We start from the raw sequence: 20809 nt of genomic DNA, 5'->3' as shown, positions 1-20809 counted from the left end.
ACCTCCATGGCGAGTGCCGCAGTTTGCTGGTCGTAGTGATTCAATAGGTTTGGCATAAAGGTGGTGTTGTAAGGCAGATCCTGGCACATTCTCAGTCTGATGGGTTCACAGCTAAATTCACTGTGGCTCTCTATGTACTCCAAATGAATGGACAGAGCAGGAGTAACCAGGTAGAACAGGAGCAAGAAAAAAGGGAGGGAATGAAAACAGACAGGAACTCGTTGTCTGCAGGACATCATTTTAGTTTTTGGAAACGAGTCTTTCGTACATCCTCTTCCAACAAGTGAGTGCATCTTATTGTTAGACATCTCTCCACTCTGGCTCAGACGGATGACTATCATCACATAGACAACCACTGCACAAGTAGGTAATGTTTTTAAAGCTTAACATTATAAGCAATTGAGTCCATTTTTAGTGTCAGTCAGAGTTAATAGCAGACAATTCCACAACTGCACAGCTTGTGCAGTGTTTGGGTATTGCTCCTCAGCCTGGTAATCCGCTGGTCAAGGACAGATTCCCCTTGTTCCATCCTCAGTCTGAAAGCATGTCCCTGAGATAATAGCTCCACCATCAGCTGTCTGTTGGAGGCTTCCACTGGCTTTCTGATTGCCTCTTATGTCCACTGCATTTGGTTTTGTGTCTTCTTACCCTAATTCCACTGACAATTCAAAGACACATCCAAAGCCGAGTCTGACACATGCGTATTATCTTCCAAAATGATTTCATGGATTCCCCTTCCAGACAACAGGATCCCGTCTTTCACATCAAAATGCTAAACAGGAGTGGATCCATCAAGCAGGTCCTGCAGGTTTAAACACACAAAGAAAGGCCTAATGGTCAAACAAGCAGGGTGAGTGGGGCTTTCTTTGACTGAAGTTGTACTGTATGTCTCTATCAGCCACACCCTTGCATTTTATAGTCTATATATTACAATTAAAATATAGAAATCATTATAGTTCATTTCTAAAACACCATAACCGAAGATGTGTAGATGACGAGCAGTGTAACATAAGCTTTTATATGAGCGTTGTGTCATTTAGGACTACCGAGGATATGTCCAAAGCAAACCATAACATCTAGTAGTGTAGTGTGCAGGTTAATGAGAAGGTTACACCTGAGGACGATCAGACACTCCCCCACTCTCATGTTTGTGTGAGGTTGGCCGGGCAACACTAACGCTCCCCTGCGATGTTTCACACACTCTTCAACAGGGTGTCTTTCTAGTTTACTATCACAGTAAACCACACAAATGAGCTAGAGCAGCATGCTATTGAAATATCAGCGTGTGCGTTCATCGTGAGTTTTAATTTCACTCGCGTCAAACTACTCTCAGTCGACAAGCTGATCGACGTAAATCACTCTGAAATTGACGTAAAATTGATAACGTTAATTATTACGAAGCAGGAGGAGCACGACTGTCCGGTAAACGTTACATCTCACATCCTCATTGCCCATACCTGTGTTATCGACCTTTTTAAGGTAGCCTAGGCAACAGTGAGGTAAGGTCGCTCCACTAAAGCAACAATCACACACGGTGCCAGAGTCACAGCAAGAGAGCGTGTGTCCCCGCAGTGTCTTCAGCCCTACAGCGCGATATTAGTGCGCACGATTCCTTGAAATCATCAGCAGTCCAAGTATTCCTTTCTTATCTACAATAATGTTTGAGCTTAATCCTAAAGTTCCTGTCTAACGTAACAATAATAAATGCTTTACCTTCTCTGTGCAGCACATCGAGCGGCTCCTCGGCTCCGTTCACTGCAGCACTTGGTTGTTCACTGTTTGCAGCTGGTTGCCTGCAGCCTGCAGCGTGCAGCCCACACATCGTGATCGCGGACTCGTCGTGACCGCGCAGACATCATTAAATTGGCCCCTGCCTCCAGACTGGACATTCAATGCTCTCTTTTGCTTTTTATAATACAAATATCCTACAGATCTGTGACGGGTATGTCTTGGCGTGCGCCATATTAAACAGCATACTATGCAATTATTTTTTAAATAGCGCGATTGGCTACCTATCAGACTCGATTCTAACTGATAAATTATTATTATTATTATTATTTTTACAGGTTTAACAAAATTACCATAAGTAAGAACACCTTAGTGCTTTGTGTCCTTGATTAATAAATTAAATAGACCCCCTCCAATTATTCTTGATGAAAATAATTTTATTTTAATGATCTGTTTCAAATATATATTTTTAATTACAATTTCGTGGGTTTACGTTTAAAAGAATATACAATAATCAAAACACTTCTTGAGTGACAAATATGTGCCCAAGGACTCAACAGCACATGAGCCAGCAGGAACTCATCATCCTCCTCAGGGTCAAATGGAAGCTTTTAGGGCTTAAATGAAATTCCACCATAGATAGTGTCTGACAAGACACAAAGGGTGAATACACAATTGAAAAAACAAAGAAAAAAACAAGAAGAGAAGGCAAAAATATAATTAAATCTCTCAGTGGCTTGGTACAAGATGGGCCAGCAGCCTTCCGGTAACCTTGGTGTCAACATACTGTAAAGCAGAAAATTACCATAAAGGTAACATTATAGTAAAAATTTATTCAAAACATACATTAATTCAAATTACAGAATTGTACAAAATTGCAGGCAAAAACATTAAATGTGCAGTACATCCACGAGTTGATTAAAAAATGAAAAATGAAAAAATGAAAAGAAAGACCATAAATATGGTCAATGTTAGGGATTCCACAGTTATAGGCTGAATCATTAGGAAAGTCAAAAGTCCTGTTAGACTATCACATATTCAAATAATTTAATTAACAATTAAATTGAGAAAATTTGTGTGCGAACCTATATACCTATAAGTATATTCAGATTGCCATTAAATGTCTTTATGGTGATAATCATAGAGCAGAGCTAAAGTCAATTAACTATTTGCATTCAATTTACGTTTTCAAATATGTTTTTCATGAAGTCGATGATAGACCAAGTTATACTGAATACCTTATCACAAGTGAGTAAGATTAAATGGTCAGCTATTCAAATTAAAATTATTATAGTAGGCTTAAAGATGGACAACATCCTACTCAATACTTTTTTAATGTAGATATCTTTCTGAAAACCATGAACCATGACTGAAACGGCCACACAGACATGTTGTGATTGTATCCGTCAACACGATGTCAATATTTATCCCTTACAGCCTCAGGATTAGGACTGCGTGCTATGATTCCATTCCACACAATTGAGCACATCTCTAGATTAACCGTTTCATGGCTGATCTGATCTTTTCTGTCGTGGACTTGTGGGGGGTTCTATGCCAGCTGAGGCAGCTGGCCCACATACTGATTTAACCTCTTTACATGACCCCACTTGACATTCAACCGCAATACTGTACATACACTAATGCACGCATCAACACACAGCTCTGCTGCAATCCAGATTATGCTCAATTTTAGCTGGTCAAAGCATTTTTCCAAAAAAACAACCAAAAACAAGAACATACTCACAAAATCTCCATGGCACTGCATTTGAGACCTACTGCAACTCCATGCTTACAGGGAAGGAGATCTAAATTTGTTATTTCAGTTTCTCCTCTGTAATAATTTCATCACTGCATCAGTTACTAGACATGAATGCAACAAAAAAGTATATGAAGCTTATTCTTGTAAATAGCACAAGCATAACAAATATAGACGTGCTAAGAGAAAAACAAAGAAAAGCTACATAAATAGATACAAATGTTGTACTAGTAAAGCTACTTTCAACTAGTCAATGGTTTGACTACATCATCAAGTAGAAGTGGAAAATCCTGTGTCACACCTATAATGTCCTTAGAATGGACTAGTTCAATGCAAATCCAAGAAGTCCGATTAAGATCTTCCTATTTAATTTAAAGCCAAATACTGCACATAAACATAGTAAAAAAAAAAGATTTTGGTATTCAATTGCATGCATCACAATTTCTATAATATGTCTAAAATTACAGTTTACTTGATGAGCAGAAACCGATGGCAAAAACAACAATGATTTGTGGTCAAACATTGGTGAGTATGGTCTGAGAAACAGAACATTGGAGTGCTTAAGAGTCTCAGCAAAATGTCAAATATTAAAAACATTGAAATGAAGTTCATACAAGCTAAAATATACTTTAAAACAGATTCTCACAAGATTTAAAAAAGAAAAAAGAACTTCATAAACAAAGGAGTACATCTCATTTTAGCTTTTGCAAACTTGATCACAATCTTCAGACAATAATATCTTCATTACATAGAAAGCACCATCTTAAGAGGCACATTATGTGAATAACTGTTCAAGAATTAACAATTGAAGAGTTAGGGTTAGCTTTTTGGTATGAGGAGGAAAGCAAACAGCCATTGGTATGCAGCATTGTGATACCACAAAGCCAAAAACAGTTTGTTTAGAACAGATTTTACTTCTGTCTAGCCGACTACTGAATAAAATCTAGTCTCCATAAGAAGCATGCCTGTGGGATTTAGCTGTGCTTGTCTATGGAGTGGAGTCTTTCCTTCTTTTTTGTTCAGTAGGCGTCAGGGTTTGATCGCTGTCCAATCAGGTTCTGGCTGTAGGGAGAACACTCAGCCTCTCCCTCCAACTGGATGAGAGACAAACAGGATCAGTCAGTGTTAAATAAAGTGGTTTATACTCTTTCAATTCAGGGAAACAGAGTGTGACAGACTCGCTAGTAGTTCATGAGAGGGGATAAGTTGTATGTGTGTTGAGGTCTGGGTCAGACAAAGGTACGGACAGACTCACAGCAGCAGTTACACCCTTCAAGGATACCTACCTGCCCCAACGCACAAAGACACACACACCTGCTCTTTGATGTAGCTCTTCCTACACGGCTCCACCCCTCTGAGAGCCAATCCAACAATGAAGCACCAGACAGACAGTCCAGTCTCAAACGCTGCTAACCCAGTACAGGGGACCCACAGAGCCATGGTGGTGTCCTTACAGAGCAGAAGTTATGAAAGAGAGGGGGGAAATGCAAATTAAAGTAACAGCGAAAGGTTTCTCTTGTGATGCTTTGATTGGTTTCAATGTTTCAGACAGAGATCATCAAAGGGAAAAGATAAATTGAGGAGGAATCTTTATTAGAAAAGTAAGTATAAGAAGAAAGTTATGACTTACATAGATTCGTGTTGTATCAAACGGGCATCGGGCACTGACTGGTGACCGAGCATTGATTGGCACTTCTGTGTCATTGCATCCCAGCATCAAACCCTGCCCATTGTGGGCAACAGTAATACTGATGGCCAAGAAGAACCCAACACAACATGCAGCTGAGAGCAGGGCATTCAGGACGGAGGCTATTAGAAGTCCTATTTGCTGGAGACACAATGACATCATATAAAAACAGGAGTGAAGTTACGATTGATAAGTTTGAGAATAGAGAATGAATAAACGAGATCTCATCAAGAGGAAAAGTCAAATACAATTCTTACCAGTTGTAACACATGAAGGTTCCTTGACATCACAATGGCAATTATCCCTGTGGCAATGCTCTGTTCAATATAAATGACATGAGGATTTCATTTTTTAATTGCTTTGAGTCAAATTCCTTGTTTGTGTAAACTAGGCAATAACAACCTAATCTGATTAGGATGATTCTATAAGATTAGCAACGCTACTACAGTGCACTGTTTTTTTATTGTCTCCACTAGTAATAGCCTTGGCCCCATGCATGTGACGCTGCAGTTTCACTCAGATTTAAGGCTAATCAGACATCAGACACAAATAAAGAAAAGATCCTCAAACTTAAAACAGCAGAGAAAGCAGTGCTAATAAAATGTATTTTATAACTTGTTTTCGCTGTAAATCATGTAATACTGATGTGAGTACATGACATGGAGCACATTTTCAAATAAATTTGACATTTACACCAACTCCTCATCAGCAGCTGCCAGATTATCTGATCATCGTCATTAGTTCATGAAGCCTGCCCTTAGGCAGACAGAGACTGGTTTGAAAAACCAGCTCTCTTAATGTAGGCAAGTTCAGTCTTGATTGCAAGGGAAAAAACACAACACTTAACAGAGCTAACAGTGCAAAGTACTGGAGCATTTTTATGTTGGTAAATATGTTGTTCTGAAATCAATGATGTTATTTATATCTGATATGATATACATAAATTGTTACATTTTCATTGATCTGCCAAAATCAAGTGAAGACCGCAAATTAGACACCCAAACAAAGAATGTACATATCATCTGTTTACTCACGAGCAGGCCAGAGGTGACAGCGATGATGTTGGTCACAGTGTACTCTGTGCTGATGTGCTGGCTCGGTTTGGAAATGTGACGAAGAACATTCCCATGGACGATAGCACCAAGTATGAAATTAATATGGCCGATCAGTATGAGAGTCAATCCCATTTTCATCAGCCTGCCAGGCCCTTTTTCCTTATCTGAATGACAGAAGTGCAAGAAATATTATTTACATCAAAATAACAGCTGTGACATAGCTTAGATGAACGCTTGGAAAAGGCTGGTAAGAAGATATTAAAATCCATGTCATCTCCCCCCCATATTGAACAAAATATACAAAACTACTTCAGTATTCTCTAACGCACCTTAATGGATGCTAAAAATATAATATATTTAGATTTTTATAATCTTAAAAATATTCAGGGGCGGAAAATACAAAAACAAATAATCAGCAAAACGTTTTTTTACTTCCATTTTTCAGCAAAATGATTAACAAGGAGGCTACTTTTGATTTAGGTAAAAAAAAAAAGTCATTTTGTCAGTAATACTTTTCTAAATGACCATAAACGTCATAGATCTACACTGCCACACTGTTTCTGTTTTTTATTTACAACTACTATGTACATTTACTGTATTTAAGAGTAAACACATTGAATAAATGTACATAAATGAACATAATGTATACATTTATAAGTGACATGCATTTATGTAGCCTAGCCTTTATATGCAGAAAATATACTTAATTTCCTTTCCTTCTATAATATTTAAGCAAATTATAGACTTCTGTATGTGATGTCTTTACCTCTATTTGAAATAGAATCCAATCTTGGTAAACGTAGGCCCATACAAACAAAACATCACAAATTATTTGAACTAAATATAAGGACACATTATTTGTCTAAACGAGCATAGATACCATTCAACAGTTTACTGCATGGATGGAACAAATGAATTTGCATAGAAAGGCTGCACTCACTGTGGGGGAGCTCTTATGAACCGAGTGAGTCACAGATAGGAGGGTGTAGTGTGGGTGTCAATGATGCCTTCAAAACGTTCAAACTATGGATTATTGCTCTTCACTTGTCAGTCTATATGTATAACTATCACATCACATCTACTCCAAAGATACACCAGAATCATTACATCAGAATCATTACAATTCAAATCGGTCACTAAGAGCTTTTCAAAATGAAACCACATCAGCCAGCAGCAGGCCCGTGGTCAGAAAACTCGCGCTGGACTCACTGTGTGGACATTATTAACCCACGCAATAATATGCCATCCAAAAATCACTCACCAAAAGTGCACATCTCTTCCGCGCTTCACACACTTTCCTTTCAATAAATCAATATCAGTGACTTTCGGGTAGCTGCTCGACCACAGAAGAAGCCCTAACGTCCCTCTGTCCACTTCCTGTATGACGTCAGGGACAGCACCTGTAAGTTACCTGCGGCCTGCTGGACGCTGAGGGGCGCAGCTGCCGCTTTTACAATTCTCACAAGCTGATCTGCTGTATTACATTCGCAAAGACAAAGACCCGGGAAAGAGTCTCTCACACGAAAGGGGAAAGTTGAAGAAACCAAAGAAACAAGCCTTTCATCCACACCTGATAAAATGAACAAGGGGTTATATTTCAGACATTTATTTGAAAGAACTTTCATACTTTGCTGATTTTGTCAGATTACAAGTTTGAGAAAATACACACATGTTTACTGACATTCGCACATTTACAAAATATAGACTTTCCATATTTAACCATTGGCTCACATCTTTGAATGACAGGCTAAGGCTGCACACCCGTTATGATTATTTAATAACCGGTTTCATCACCACCAATACTTTGGGTGGAAGAGAGAGAGAGAGGGAAAGAGAGAGAGAGAGAGAGAGAGAAAGTGAGAGAGCAAGAGGGGGGAGATGTATAAAGCTGCTCTGGTGATCACATTTGTTACCACTTCTCTATCCAAGAAGTGATGATTTTACATTCTCATGGCTGACTCTAAAACATATCTTTGGAATATACAATCATAGCAGTTCACAAATAGACATTCAAGCAAAGCCCCAATAATATAAACAATACATCATCAATGACTACAGGTAATACATGAAGCAAAAGTGAAAAAAGGCAGATTGAAGTACAGCAGTGGCCTAAATATATATGACTGGAGTGACCGTAATAATTCAACATTAACTAATATTGCATGCAAGCTCATGCAATATTAGTTCAATGACATTGGGATTGTATTTAGAAGACACCTCAAAGTAGTAATAATTAAAAATGTAATGTATTGCTTTAAATTGTACCTCGTGCGATATTTTCTTTGCATTCTTTCTGCTTGTTTTCATGTCCTGAACTGTATGAGCTTTTTAGACACAGTAGTACCAGATGAAAATAACAAAGAGCCAAACTGTGACAAAAAGGCCACAGGCAACTCCCTGATCTAAATACAGGTCTTAACAAGCCATATATGATGCAAAACGCTGTGTTTAAGTTGAGGGGATGCTGCAGTCAGTGAAGGGTGATGTCAACCCACTTAGTTTCAGGTCTATCAAGAGTTGATCAAAAGAAAAACCATAGAGAAGAAAAAAAAAAACATGTGTTGGCTAAGACTCTCATCCATATGGTCTCTGACTGAAATGAAAAAGAAATGGTCAAGAAAAAGACATTATATACAGCATCTATGACATAAATAAAATATTCACCAGGGCAGGTCCTCTTCCTACAGCATTATGGCAGCCAAGTTCAGTACACAAATCCCACATGAATGGATTTTAAAAGGCAGAGACGCATGTGTGAACCCAACGAGCAGCAAACATCAAAACAACGAATGACATAACTATAACAAACTTAGACAAGAGGACTTTAAAGGCATGCGCGTATAGGTCTAGCATGAAGCAATTAGAGGAGAAAAAATAAAATAAAAAACAAATTCACACTAACAGAAATTCAGTAACACCATGTTCACAGTACCTAAAGTAACCAAATATCTATTCTTTCCAGATACAATTGGAGTGATGCCTCCCAAAATACGTGACAGGCACTGGTGAACACACATTCTGTGTCAAAGGCCTTTTAAAGTTATAAGTCAGGGGTATTCGTCAATTAATAAACTAAAGTGAGAAAGTGACCATTCAGGCTTCCAACCTTTTGCATGTATTGAATCTGATGGCTGACAGATTGGTCATCACAAAAGCCAGAGGGCTGGGACATTTCTCTCGTTTGAGATTAAATAAAATAGAGTCATTTAAGAGGTATAAGCACATATGACATATGGACCCAGAAAATAAACAACGTATTTTCTTATTTTGGAAATATCTTTTAGATAGAAATGTAACCTTTCATTGTGAGCAAATCTGTAGATTTGTTCGTGTGGACTCCACCATTATAACATCGAGTTTGACTGTGGTGTAACTCCAGTGAAGAGAACTCAGGTTGTTTATGTTTATAGACACGGACCATTATAATGTTAATCAATGTAAATACACCACACTTAAATATAACTGTACCCTTGAGAAAAAGTAGGCTTTAACATAAAGCTGCAAGTAACCCTGTCAGTATTGTGGTGATCAAGTGTCTCTTGCAGCATTAATGAGGTTTACCTTTTAATTTAACTTAAAAGCAAACTTAGATGCCAACTCCTTGAGAAGAATACCACACATAAAACACACTTTACATTTATGCTTTGACCTTTGAAATAAAAATGTGAAGTCACTCCAGGTGACTTCGTAAGACTCCCCCGGACTCTAAAAGTGGCTTAATGATGAAGTTTTGTGCGCTTTTAGGAAGTTTTAATCAGAGCAGAGGGAAATACTCACTCTTTTGGTCACATTTCCTCCTAAGGCTTAGTAGAAAATACATAAAAAGGCATTAAATAAAGTTACTGTGTTCAGTAACCTAATACAACATGTAACAGCGTTGAAAGAGTGTATTTTTGAGGAGGGGGTTACACGGTCGAGGGTAGCGTTGCTAGAGCTTGGCTGAATGTTTCTTCCAGTAGAGAGGATACTTTGTTTTGGTCCACCTGTTGAGAACAAAAACATTTTCAATGATGCACAGGGCATGAATCTGTTTAAAATATCCAAATAATGAGTCATATGGCTACATGAACTCTTATCATATATACAAGAGTGAACATAAATCGTTCATGTGGGATGATGAGCACATAAAAGACATATGTGCATCTTTAACTTAGATGGTAAAGTGTGCTCATTTTGGAGGGTACACAAGATAGTCACCTATAGTCAACGAACAGAATTTTTCAGTGTGGTACAGAAATAGCACACTTTCATGAAGTATCACACACACTTTTAATGTAAATCTGAAAACACCCACCTCACTGATTAAGCCCAGCTCCACCAGCTCTTCAGCCAACTCTTGAACATTTTCATCTGAAACACACACCAGCACAGTTAGTATTATTATTTTTTTTAATGCACCTTTAAGAAAAAGCTAAAGACCCAGCTCTATCATGAATACCTGCAACCTTAATGATGATGGTAATGACGATAGTTTTTGTTTGATAACAATGATTTTAAGATGGTTTCTATACTGATAAGAGCTCTCAAGAACTGCCGTCAATGTTGTGCTTTGCCTCTGTGCCTGTCAGCACCTGTGTGTCCAATCAGACTCAAAGCTGATCGTTTGCTCTTACTGACCTGTTTCCTCGTCTCTAGATCCTTTCTTGTGTTGTTCTTACTCTCTGATGTACGTCGCTTTGGATAAAAGCGTCTGCTAAGTGAATTGTAGAATTGTATTTTATAGACATGTCTGCCTCAGCTTAACTCTACCAGGTTCATGGTACAGTTTCCCTTGTGGTTATTGTAGTTAAGACATAAACAACAACAACAAAACAATACCAATGGAAAGAGTATAGCCTAGACCTGCTCTGGATGTAAAGTTTAATTAAATAACTTTGCTCTGATTTGGCACCATATGATTAGTTTTTATGTATTTCATTGAATGGTTGAAAAAGGGAAGAGCCTGGCAGGAAAAGTGAAAAAGTATGCCAACCAGCATGGTCTTCATTACAGCATTATCGGTTTATAAGTATTTCATTTTGGCCAGGCTGTTAAAGGCTTAATGATATAACGGACCTAGCTAAGCCCGGTTGCCTTTCTTCAGTTTTAGAATCCAGTACTTTCTTTCTTGGCTGATATTTGTAGATCTTTTCCAAAACACTACTGAGCCCTGTTTTCATCCCCAAATCTAATTTACCCCCACATAGAGTTTATCCCATTTTTTAATTCTTTAACTAAAGCATTGCCAGAACTTTTTAGGTAATATTTCTTTTGAGACTACACATTCAACATTTACACAGAAACAATTTAATCTAGTAGGCAGAGATAAAATTTGTGTCAGCAGCATAGTAGAAAATGATTTCCTGCTCTTACAGTATTTTTCCTGCTGGGAAGAGTAACAACACATTGCCTTTGGTGAGTATGAGGAAAGCTGAGGGAAAGTAAGTCCACAAAGAACTGAACTACAAAGAGCATCAATAGAAGACACAAAATATACACAAGGTTCACAACTGAATGCCCACTTTCCCCAGAAAACATGGAGATACGTCTGCATAAACATCCTCACATTTCAGACATGTCTCTTAGAACAGGGATAGTATTCAATGCCAGTGGGATTTAGCTTTGTTATCACTCTTAATAGTCACTTCCTTGAGTTGAGTCATTCCTTCAGTCTATTGAGCAGAGGAGTTGTCATGGTCTACTGATTTTTAATAACCATGTGGTCAATTTACCATGGCACCAGGAATGTGGCTGGGACCAGACAAAAAAGTGAAAGGGATGGTTGAACTGTCAACTACAAGAAAAGAAAAATAACTGCAGTCCTAAGCTACATGATGGTGCAACAGATATTACTGTGGAGGGAGGCAGTTGCTTGCTTCTGTGGTTTCAGATATTCTATCTCTTACAATTTCCACTGAGGAAAAAACAACCTTCATTTGTGATTTCATCGAAATAGACTGTAGGAAAGACATCCTAAAAGGAAGGACAAGGGGGGAAATCTAATGGATCAGTTAGTTAATGTGACTTTGGACTTTGGCATGTTGACAAGAAACGCTTGAAAGAAAATCCTCAGATATCATCAGGAGGAACTGTTTACAAAGAGGACAGGGTGTGTCTGCGAGGTGAACTAGTGTGTACTAGTGTGCACTGATTTTAAGCTACAGTACATGTGTGCAAGACTGCAAGTGGTATTAAGGGTAGGAGTGTCAAGAACATGCATATAATCTGAGAAACAGTGGGAAGACAGAACAGAGATAACATCATATGGATGTGTATGTGCATGGGTGTGCGTGTGCGCGCGTGAGTGTATCAGTGAGAGACATGGAGATGAAAGCCTGGGAAGAGCTGGTCAGCTTCTGACACAGGAGGTGACAGCTGTCAGCTGCAGCCTTTCACAGACCAGGCATTCCCCACACGCCTGCAACATTAGACATGCCTACCATACCTGTGCGTGAATGTACACATTGGATCATACCAACTTAATCTGATCATGTTGTTTTTGAAAACTTTTCTCATTTGCTTCCATTTGCTATAGTTTCATGCACAGCATTTAGCTGAAAATCCTAAATTTCCAATCGACACATTCAATAATACAGATCCGCAGACAATTCAAGGAGGACTCTTGTTGTTGTTTTTACCTAAAATGCTTTCAACTGATTGAATGCCTTTATCATTCAATAAGCCCCTATGGCCATTATAAAATCTCCTCCTGTATGCAGTCCAACATTTTTTGTCCAAAATAGAGGTGAAAGGTTTTCATGACACATACACGACAGTCAGTCTCCCTGCCTAAAATAGTCTTGCATGCTGTATATTGTGACGCCACTGGAACCTCACTCCCGCTTTCCTCCATGCCCAAGAGCACACACACGGAGAGCTACTGTATACAAAGCGCTGTGTGGTAAATTCTGAGAGTTCAGTGACCTCCACTAATAACAATATTATTCAAACTAAAACTAACAGAAATGTTTCTTTTATCAACACCTAAAGTCAAATGTAACTCTACAAATCACCCACAACCCTAGCTATAAATCAAAACGTGTAAGATCGACTAAAAAAAAAGGCACTTCTAAAAAAATCTGTAAACTCTGAAGGTTCAGGAGTGTTTTCACTTGAGAAAGAACATTCTGCAAACGTACACACAAAGACTTGTCATTCCCTAACCAAACAAGAACGGCAAATACTGTTTGCTTTCTGGTACTGATATTTTACACACCTGTAAAAGTGCTAGTATGGGGACAAATGTGAGAAAACACACACTCAGATATACACCTGAAAGAATAGCCTTTACACTCCTCTAACTTCTCCTAATTTTACAACTTCAACAATATCATTTGGTTTTCAGATTGCAGCACACACTGTGTTTTAGACTTGTGGAAATGCCAAAGGTTGTTCTGTTGACTGAGCAGTCCAGCTTCCCGTTGATGTAACAAAACTTAACCAGAAACTCTGGTAGCTGGGTGAACATTTTCATCGGTAGGGTCACGACAACAACATTACTAACTACTTTAAGCTCAGAGGTAGAGTGTCAGAGTGCGATATGAGATTTGGTCTTACGAGGTAACATGTCACAGCTTAGATGTCTATTCAGTTTATCCTCCAGTTTCAGCAGTAACGTTAACTAAAAGGAGAAACAGACAAAAAAAGGCAAATCTCATATTTTTTAACTTTTGTATGACTAGGAACTGAAATATGACATCATGTTGGTTATTAACCTACAGCATATTTTACACTCTGAATAGGTTAAACAATAAGTTATCACATTGTAAATGTTGTCAGAGACTTACATGAAACTTGGCTCCCTCCTCCACTGACTCAACATTACACTGCATATGAACGACCTGCAGAAGAAATATGAAAGCTCAATATGCATGGAACTATGCTAGTGTTAGTACATTTTCAGAAGAGTGCTTAAGTCCATCAAATGTTCAGTATGTATCTTGATTCAGCAAGATGACATTTAAGAAAACAAGTTAACAGAATGAAGAGTTTTTCTTTTTACTGTATCATCATTTTGTAACATATAGGACAATGTGTTGTACGGACCCGTCGTGTCTCCAGCTCTGCAGGTTCAGGGGTCGGGGATTTGACCAAGGGGACAACAACGGGAGATTGAACAGTCTCAGGTTGAGGCTGCTGAGAACAGGGCAACCCGAAGGCTGTCATTGGATAAATACCATTCCTGATACAGCGAGATAGAGAGAACAAGAAAGTGAAGGATGAAGAAAACATGATACATGGATGAGACAAAGAAATGAGAAGATATGAAGATGGAAAAAAATATCGGAGTTATAGGATGTAATACAAAAATGGAAAACTAAATCACATTTAGATATTGTTTTGAAAGAGGACTGAAAACAAAGAACATAATAAAAATGGTCCAATGCTGCCCCCATGTGGTGTCAAAGTGTTGTGCCTTCAGGTCTTACATAAATTGAAATTAGGAGCGCAGTATGTCTTACCTCACATCCTCAAGGAATTTATCAAGCTCTAAAGCAGGAAACTGTGAAAGCCTAAAGGGAAAAACAAGGAAAATATTCATTCTACAGTTTGAGGTTTTTAAATCCCAGCAGAATGAGATGTTTTATACAAAATAATAAGTAAGGATTTGCATATTTAAGTAATTACAAATTGTTAAAAACACAAAATGTAAGACATTCCAAATCAATGACATCAGGGTCTATTTGATGGTGTCTTCAATGTTCTTTTACTTTTGCTACCTTTGCTAAACATAAAGAAATGCATGAGTGCTGCTTTTATCAGAATCGGATTCTGATTCTAAGTAAAACATTTGTATCTGTTGTTACTGAATTATCTTTCATTATTATTAGCTTACTTAAGCTGAACGTCCTCTCTTGTCTCAGCGATGACTAGGTTGGGGTCCAGGTTCTTGGTTATCTCCTGCAGGGCATTCTCAGGAATCATGTCTGGATAATAATAAAACAAACAAATTGGCTGTTAGGATCAATCTTTTTTTAAATGTATAATTTAATAACTTATTATTAGTTTTATCTGATCATGTAAAAGAAAAGGAAAAATCCCACACTGAATGTAAGTGGTTTTTGTATCAGATGGTCCAGTGCTTCAGTTTGTGTGGAAATAAAACGTAATAAGGAATAAACTTAGTCATTATCACAACTCACCTCATTTCTTAAGGTCTTATCATCTATTTCACTAGAAATGGGAATACTATTGACAAAGTAAAACATCTTGCTGTATTTAAGAGGCCATAGGATCATCAGCAAAATATTAACTGAACCATAAAAAAAACTCTTCATAACATACAGGTAGGCTCATCTGTTTGCAAACAATAGAGCCTCCACCTTGTGGACATTAGAGAGAATGCAGGTTGAAGGCCCTTCTGTATTTGCTTTAACTTTGAGATTAAGAGTCTATGTTCACATCATCTATGCAGTCTTTGGTCCAGATTATCAAAACTGTTACTCTGTGTTCTGGTATTTTTGTATGTGTATGTTAAACACTCACGTTGGTGGCTGACAATACAATGTGCAGCCAGCAGTTTTAGCAGCGGTACTTCAAACAAAGCCTGATTAAACAGCATCTCTCTGGCTGTAGGCCTCGTACTGGGATCACACTCGAGGCACTTCTGGATTAACTCCTGCAAAAAAAACAAAACAAACATTTTAGTCTCACACCTCTGCAAAGGTGACTTGTTTACCTAATTAGATGTTCATCATCAAAGCTAAGGGATAGGTTTAATGTAAAGCAAGGAGGCAGTTTATACTGGCATTATTTGTCAAGATACTCATGAACATACAAACATAAACATAAGTCTGCTGTCTTCATCTCACCCTCTGCAGCGGGTCCTCTAGTAACTGAATGGCATTGGTGATGGCCTCCTGAGAGACATAGGAGGACTCTCCATTCCCCTGGATTTCCAAGAGCGCCATCTGAAGCACACCAACACTCACATCAATGAGTTGCATTACGGAAAGACACAGGCCATTCCATCATTTAACATGAGTCCCATAGTCTCACCTCTAAGGCACACATGCCAAAGGAGTAGATGTCTACAGCTGTGGTGACATCATCATCAGCTTAAGAAAGAATAGGCAGAAAATGAACTAATGTTATTTCATTGTTTAATCATTATTTTAGACCTCAAACTATAACAAAAAGCATTCATAAAGGTTTGAATCAGCGCTTTTTCATGATAAGACTGCAATCAAAATGCAGACACAAAAACATTTAGTGCGGAATTTAAAATAAAACACAAGATGCTTGTGCCCTCATGAAAAGGATAAGTACTCAGTGAGGAAACCCTTCCTTCCAGTTATGGCCTGCTGACCCCTCACCTAACCTACTACATGACCCTAATGGCCCCACAATATATGAGCAGCAAGAGCAAAGACATCACCGGGTTTATCAAATGGGCGCCTCACTGATGTATACTGTATAGTGACCAAATTGTGTCCTCAGCATTGAGTACCTTTGTCTACAAACGTCAGTATCAAATGCTTAGCCAGCACATGTAACGATATAGCTGATTGCACATATGCACTCCGGATAATATCTAGATATTTACAGGAGGACTTCTCCGGAGATTCTCCCGACCTAGCCGTCCACATATGCTCCTCACAGCGGGGGACTATCCCTGTCAGACGGGAGGGGGGTCGGGGGATTTCCTGAGGTAAGACGTGACTTAAAAAAAACAAGGCAGGATAAACTCCGGGTGAAGTTTGCGTGAAAAATTTGGCTGTTTGCGTTCACATATAGCCTAAAGCCCCTCCGGGTAGCCTAATCTCCGGAGATTTTCAGGAGATTTCTGTATTTGTGAAAAGGGTTTAATTCAATGACATTTCTGCCATGTTATGTTGTAAACCAAAGAAAAACATGAAAAGTATGTTATCATGATTGAACTGTACTTTTTTTAATCCAATACATGGTTTAATGTTGTGAGAGACCACATAGTTTGGTGAATAAAATGAAAAAAAAGGATTGTTTTAAGAGATTTTTCAACACATCTGCATAGTCTGGTTTATTCTGGAGCTCAGCCCTGAAGTGACTTCAAAATGTCTTTTAAATTGTGTCTACCTCCATATTCTGGTGCATAGAAATGCAGGTTCTTCTGCTCCTCATGACACGTCTTCACATGGCTGTTGATGGTGTCCGGAGCAACTGCAGATGAGAACAAGAGATAAGACTTTAAACGACAGATAGAAGAAGGTTGGAGCATTTTCAGAAAAGTAAGTATGAAGCATGAGGAAGATAAAATGTTAAATCTACAGAATGTACTGTGGAGTTAGGAAGCTGTCTTTAGCAGATGGGGCTTTTGTAGCTGCACTCAAGTCATTGAGTACGTGCACACACAACAGTGGACGTCTAAATTACACTCACACAATGTGTTTGGTTGGTTCGGACTCGGAAAAAAAGGTTCATATATTCCTTCCTTCAATTCAGTATTATTCTATCATTCACTCCAGCCCAATACCCTCTCAAGACTGAAACAAGGGCTTCTTCATACCTGATCCAATCTTGATGAGCCCGTTGTGTTGGATGAAGATGGTGTCGCAGGTCAGATTGCCGTGGATGATGGGAGGATCACATGAGTGGAGATAACTGCAGCACCGAAGAAAAAACACAAAACACAAAAATAAACTACATGACAAAATGATTCAGATTGTTTATGATCAAGAAAAGTGAATTTCTCCTTCAGCAACCACCAGTTTGAATTTAAAATAATTGATGAATAGGGGAAACCAACCTGAGAGCAGACAGGATCTGTGTGCACCATCTCTTCCAAGCCTGTAGGAGCATACACAGTATGTTTGTAATATGGAGAATCTATGACTCTGGTCAAATCAGCGTACAGTTTGCATATAAGTGTTCTTCCTTTTTCTAACAGCCAATTGATCTATTCAAACGTTTCTTTAATCACTTTCCAAAGACCTTCTCGTCCATCCTATGATAAAGTAGCTGTCACTTATCACAACATGTGACGTGCAGGTACAGCTGTCAGACTTTCACCACCACTTAGTACTATTACTGAAGACTCAGGTGTTACCTTTTCATTCATGGTTTTGTGATTCTTCTTTGTCTTTTTTAAAAACTGCTTCAAACTCCCTGATGACATGTACTCAGTGATGAAAATCACCTGAAGACAGAAAGAAAGAATGGGAAATATAATTACATTACATTTTTTTAAATGAGGAAAGTCAAACGTTCAATAACACGCCTATGTCTCCAGTTTTAGGGACAACAGTGAGTGTTTTGGCAGCTCAGAGACTCACCCTGGCCCGGTTCTCCTTTGTGTCCGCCCAGTACTTGTGGAATTTGACAATATTTGCATGTTCCAAATGGATCAGCTTATCAAATACTGCCTTTACTTTCTCCTAAACACACATGGGAAATGAAGCATAAAAAACAGTTTACACAACACTTTAAACTCCTCTCTATCTTACTGGTAGGTTATATTTTATGAATTATCTATCCATACACGTGGACAAATTCTGAAGATTCATTTCTTGTGCAGGTTGTCAAATAGCTTTGAACATCTGATCTTGTTCTCTAACACCAGTCGGTGATAAAACTCAGCCTCGAGTGGTAAGTTCTTATACACGAGAGCTGCAACATTAAGTTATGTCGCAGAAAATACACCAAATATTAATGATATTAATGAAAGTGAGAAAATAATTATTTTCAAGCAACGCTGTTCCCATGCAGCTTCTTAAATGTGCTTTTTGCTAATTTCCTTGGAGATCCCTGAGGTAAGTTGACAAAGAAAATGTGTTTCGCTTTCTTTCACTGGTCCACATTTATTTAACTGTACAATTAAATCTTTGGACAGATCTATATGACCAAAACTCTGTGACACCGTATCTCACCTCCAGCGGTTTGAAGTTTTTTCTTTCTGAGATCATGACTTCATTCCAAACCACCTCCACACCTTCCTCTGTGTCCATGGCCAAGTACGCAGCATCGATCCCTGGGACATTACGCTGATTCACCTGCAACAGAATTTCCAGAGAGAAGTTAGAATACATTTTATCAATGAAGTGAAATACAAGACGTGCACAAATTAAACAATAAAACTTCAATAGCATTCATTATCTGCCCCCTCTAAAACATATATGTGTTAATAATGATCCTGCAGTAAATATAAAACTATTTTAACTAATACGATATGTTTGAATATTATTTTGTTGTCTTAAACAGCAAGAAGAAAAGTATCACACAATATTATTGCATCCATGAATCCAGTCAACCTCAAAGCTTAAGGTCACTTTAAAAAGTGCAGAGCAATGTATGAGTCCCATAACAACTTTAAAAAAAAAGGCTCCATCCTACCTCCTCTCTGCGTTTCTGCCAGCGGCCACAGGGACTCTCCTCCAAGATCTCAGACTCATCTTCACTCTCATCCTCATCCTCAGTTGCTGTGGTGACAGGAGGCTGTATGGTCAAAGGTGCAGCCCCAGATGCTGCATCTTGTACCTGTGGACTATTACTGGGCATGTGTCCTGCCGTGACCTCTGGCACGTTTCCCTCTGTACCTGGAGCTCCTTGCTCCTGTGTCTCTGACATTATGACTTTTAAGTCTGCTATCTTTTCTTGTCCAGCCTTTAGCTCCTTTAGCTGCAATATATGATGGGAAGCCTCCTCAGTGCTTTCTCCTCAGTCTGGGTGCTGGTCACAAATCCATTTCTTCGGCCTGGCTTTCAACAAAGTACAGCTGACGGAGGAAGGAGTGCTGACAAATGAATCATGTAGAAAGAGAGGGGGTATTGTTACCTTTAGCTATAAAGTTACAAGCATTATATTTTCAAGTTCCTTTCTGCCTCTGTTAGTTTACAACTTTGACATGAACTTATATCGGATGCTATTGGTTGAACTCAGCTGCAGATAAACATTCCTGTTGAAGGAGGCTGAAAGTTGAGACATTTTAACTTACTGTAGGCCTAATATCATAGCTAACGATGCGTTTGAGGGCTCAATGTTAGCTTACAGAAGTTCAGCCTCCCACACCTTAGCTAACTTTCCCCGGCAAACAAGCTAATGTGAGGTAAATAAATAAATGGCGAACATAAAACAGAGCGACAAAGCATCAGGCATCTTACCTACCGCAAGATCAATATCCTCGGGTTACATGTTGATGAAAAGCAGTTAAAAGAGACGCTTTATGCTAAAAAGAAAAAATGTAGTTCGTCATAAAATATGTTGGGCTTCCAGTCTCTTTCCCTCAGCAGAAGTGGGAGGGGTGGGGCTTCACTTTGGGAGCGCTTGTTTGCGCACAAAAGACGCAGTGGTGTGGAGTTAACAAAAAGTCCAAAACAGCGGGACCTTGACTGTCAGATATACAATTTAATAACAAATAAACAAATGTTTGTATAGCAAGGCTAAGTAATTCCTATATTCGCAATTAAATGATTTGTCTAAATGTCTATATCTAGTGTGTTGGGTCCACATAACGCTGGGACACTGAGGCTTTTTGTCCCAGAGATGTTGCCGTCCATCACTTAAAATCAAGCGCACTGCTGACGGCGACCAGCTCAAATGACAACCAAGATAGTTCCCCTCCATGACGGTAGTGTGGATGTGAGTGGACCGCTTAAGGAATACAGCTAAGTAGATTAAAAATGTTCTACA

At 38.7% G+C, this 20809-nt stretch overlaps 3 protein-coding genes across 3 annotated transcripts in view; all 3 read right to left on the bottom strand.

Annotated features, from left to right (window-relative positions):
* LOC109986472 (frizzled-3) overlaps positions 1 to 1817 on the bottom strand; it is a 29012-nt gene extending 27195 nt beyond the window's left edge. The window contains exons 1-2 of the mRNA XM_020637175.2: positions 1714 to 1817; positions 3 to 802 (exon numbers count right to left, since the gene is read on the bottom strand). Coding sequence (XP_020492831.1) covers positions 3 to 341 — 339 coding nt within the window. The 5' untranslated portion in view covers positions 342 to 802; positions 1714 to 1817. The remainder of the gene's footprint in view (positions 1 to 2; positions 803 to 1713) is intronic.
* A 724-nt stretch (positions 1818 to 2541) lies between these two features.
* Positions 2542 to 7640, bottom strand: krtcap3 (keratinocyte associated protein 3). The gene is made up of 6 exons (XM_020637293.3): positions 7488 to 7640; positions 6206 to 6390; positions 5429 to 5488; positions 5115 to 5312; positions 4799 to 4933; positions 2542 to 4578 (listed from the first exon to the last, which is right to left on the bottom strand). Exons 1-6 carry the CDS (start codon positions 7498 to 7500, stop codon positions 4504 to 4506), a joined length of 666 nt encoding a protein of 221 aa, XP_020492949.1. The 5' UTR covers positions 7501 to 7640; the 3' UTR covers positions 2542 to 4503.
* Positions 7641 to 7816: 176 nt separating this feature from the next.
* On the bottom strand, positions 7817 to 20443 carry LOC109992329 (nuclear receptor-binding protein). Its single transcript, XM_020644920.3, has 18 exons — positions 20285 to 20443; positions 19514 to 19913; positions 19051 to 19173; positions 18457 to 18558; positions 18231 to 18320; positions 17931 to 17971; positions 17691 to 17785; positions 17261 to 17344; positions 16205 to 16263; positions 16018 to 16116; positions 15692 to 15824; positions 15042 to 15132; positions 14668 to 14718; positions 14252 to 14387; positions 13993 to 14046; positions 13763 to 13826; positions 10521 to 10576; positions 7817 to 10209 (listed from the first exon to the last, which is right to left on the bottom strand). The coding sequence occupies exons 2-18, from the start codon at positions 19745 to 19747 to the stop codon at positions 10132 to 10134; spliced, it is 1590 nt and encodes a 529-aa protein (XP_020500576.1). The 5' UTR covers positions 19748 to 19913; positions 20285 to 20443; the 3' UTR covers positions 7817 to 10131.
* Positions 20444 to 20809: the final 366 nt, after the last annotated feature.

Source organism: Labrus bergylta, chromosome 3 (genome assembly GCF_963930695.1).
Source record: "Labrus bergylta chromosome 3, fLabBer1.1, whole genome shotgun sequence".
Classification (NCBI taxonomy): domain Eukaryota; kingdom Metazoa; phylum Chordata; class Actinopteri; order Labriformes; family Labridae; genus Labrus; species Labrus bergylta.
Note: the sequence above shows the minus strand (reverse complement) of the source record. Positions and strands in the feature narration are given on the sequence as shown.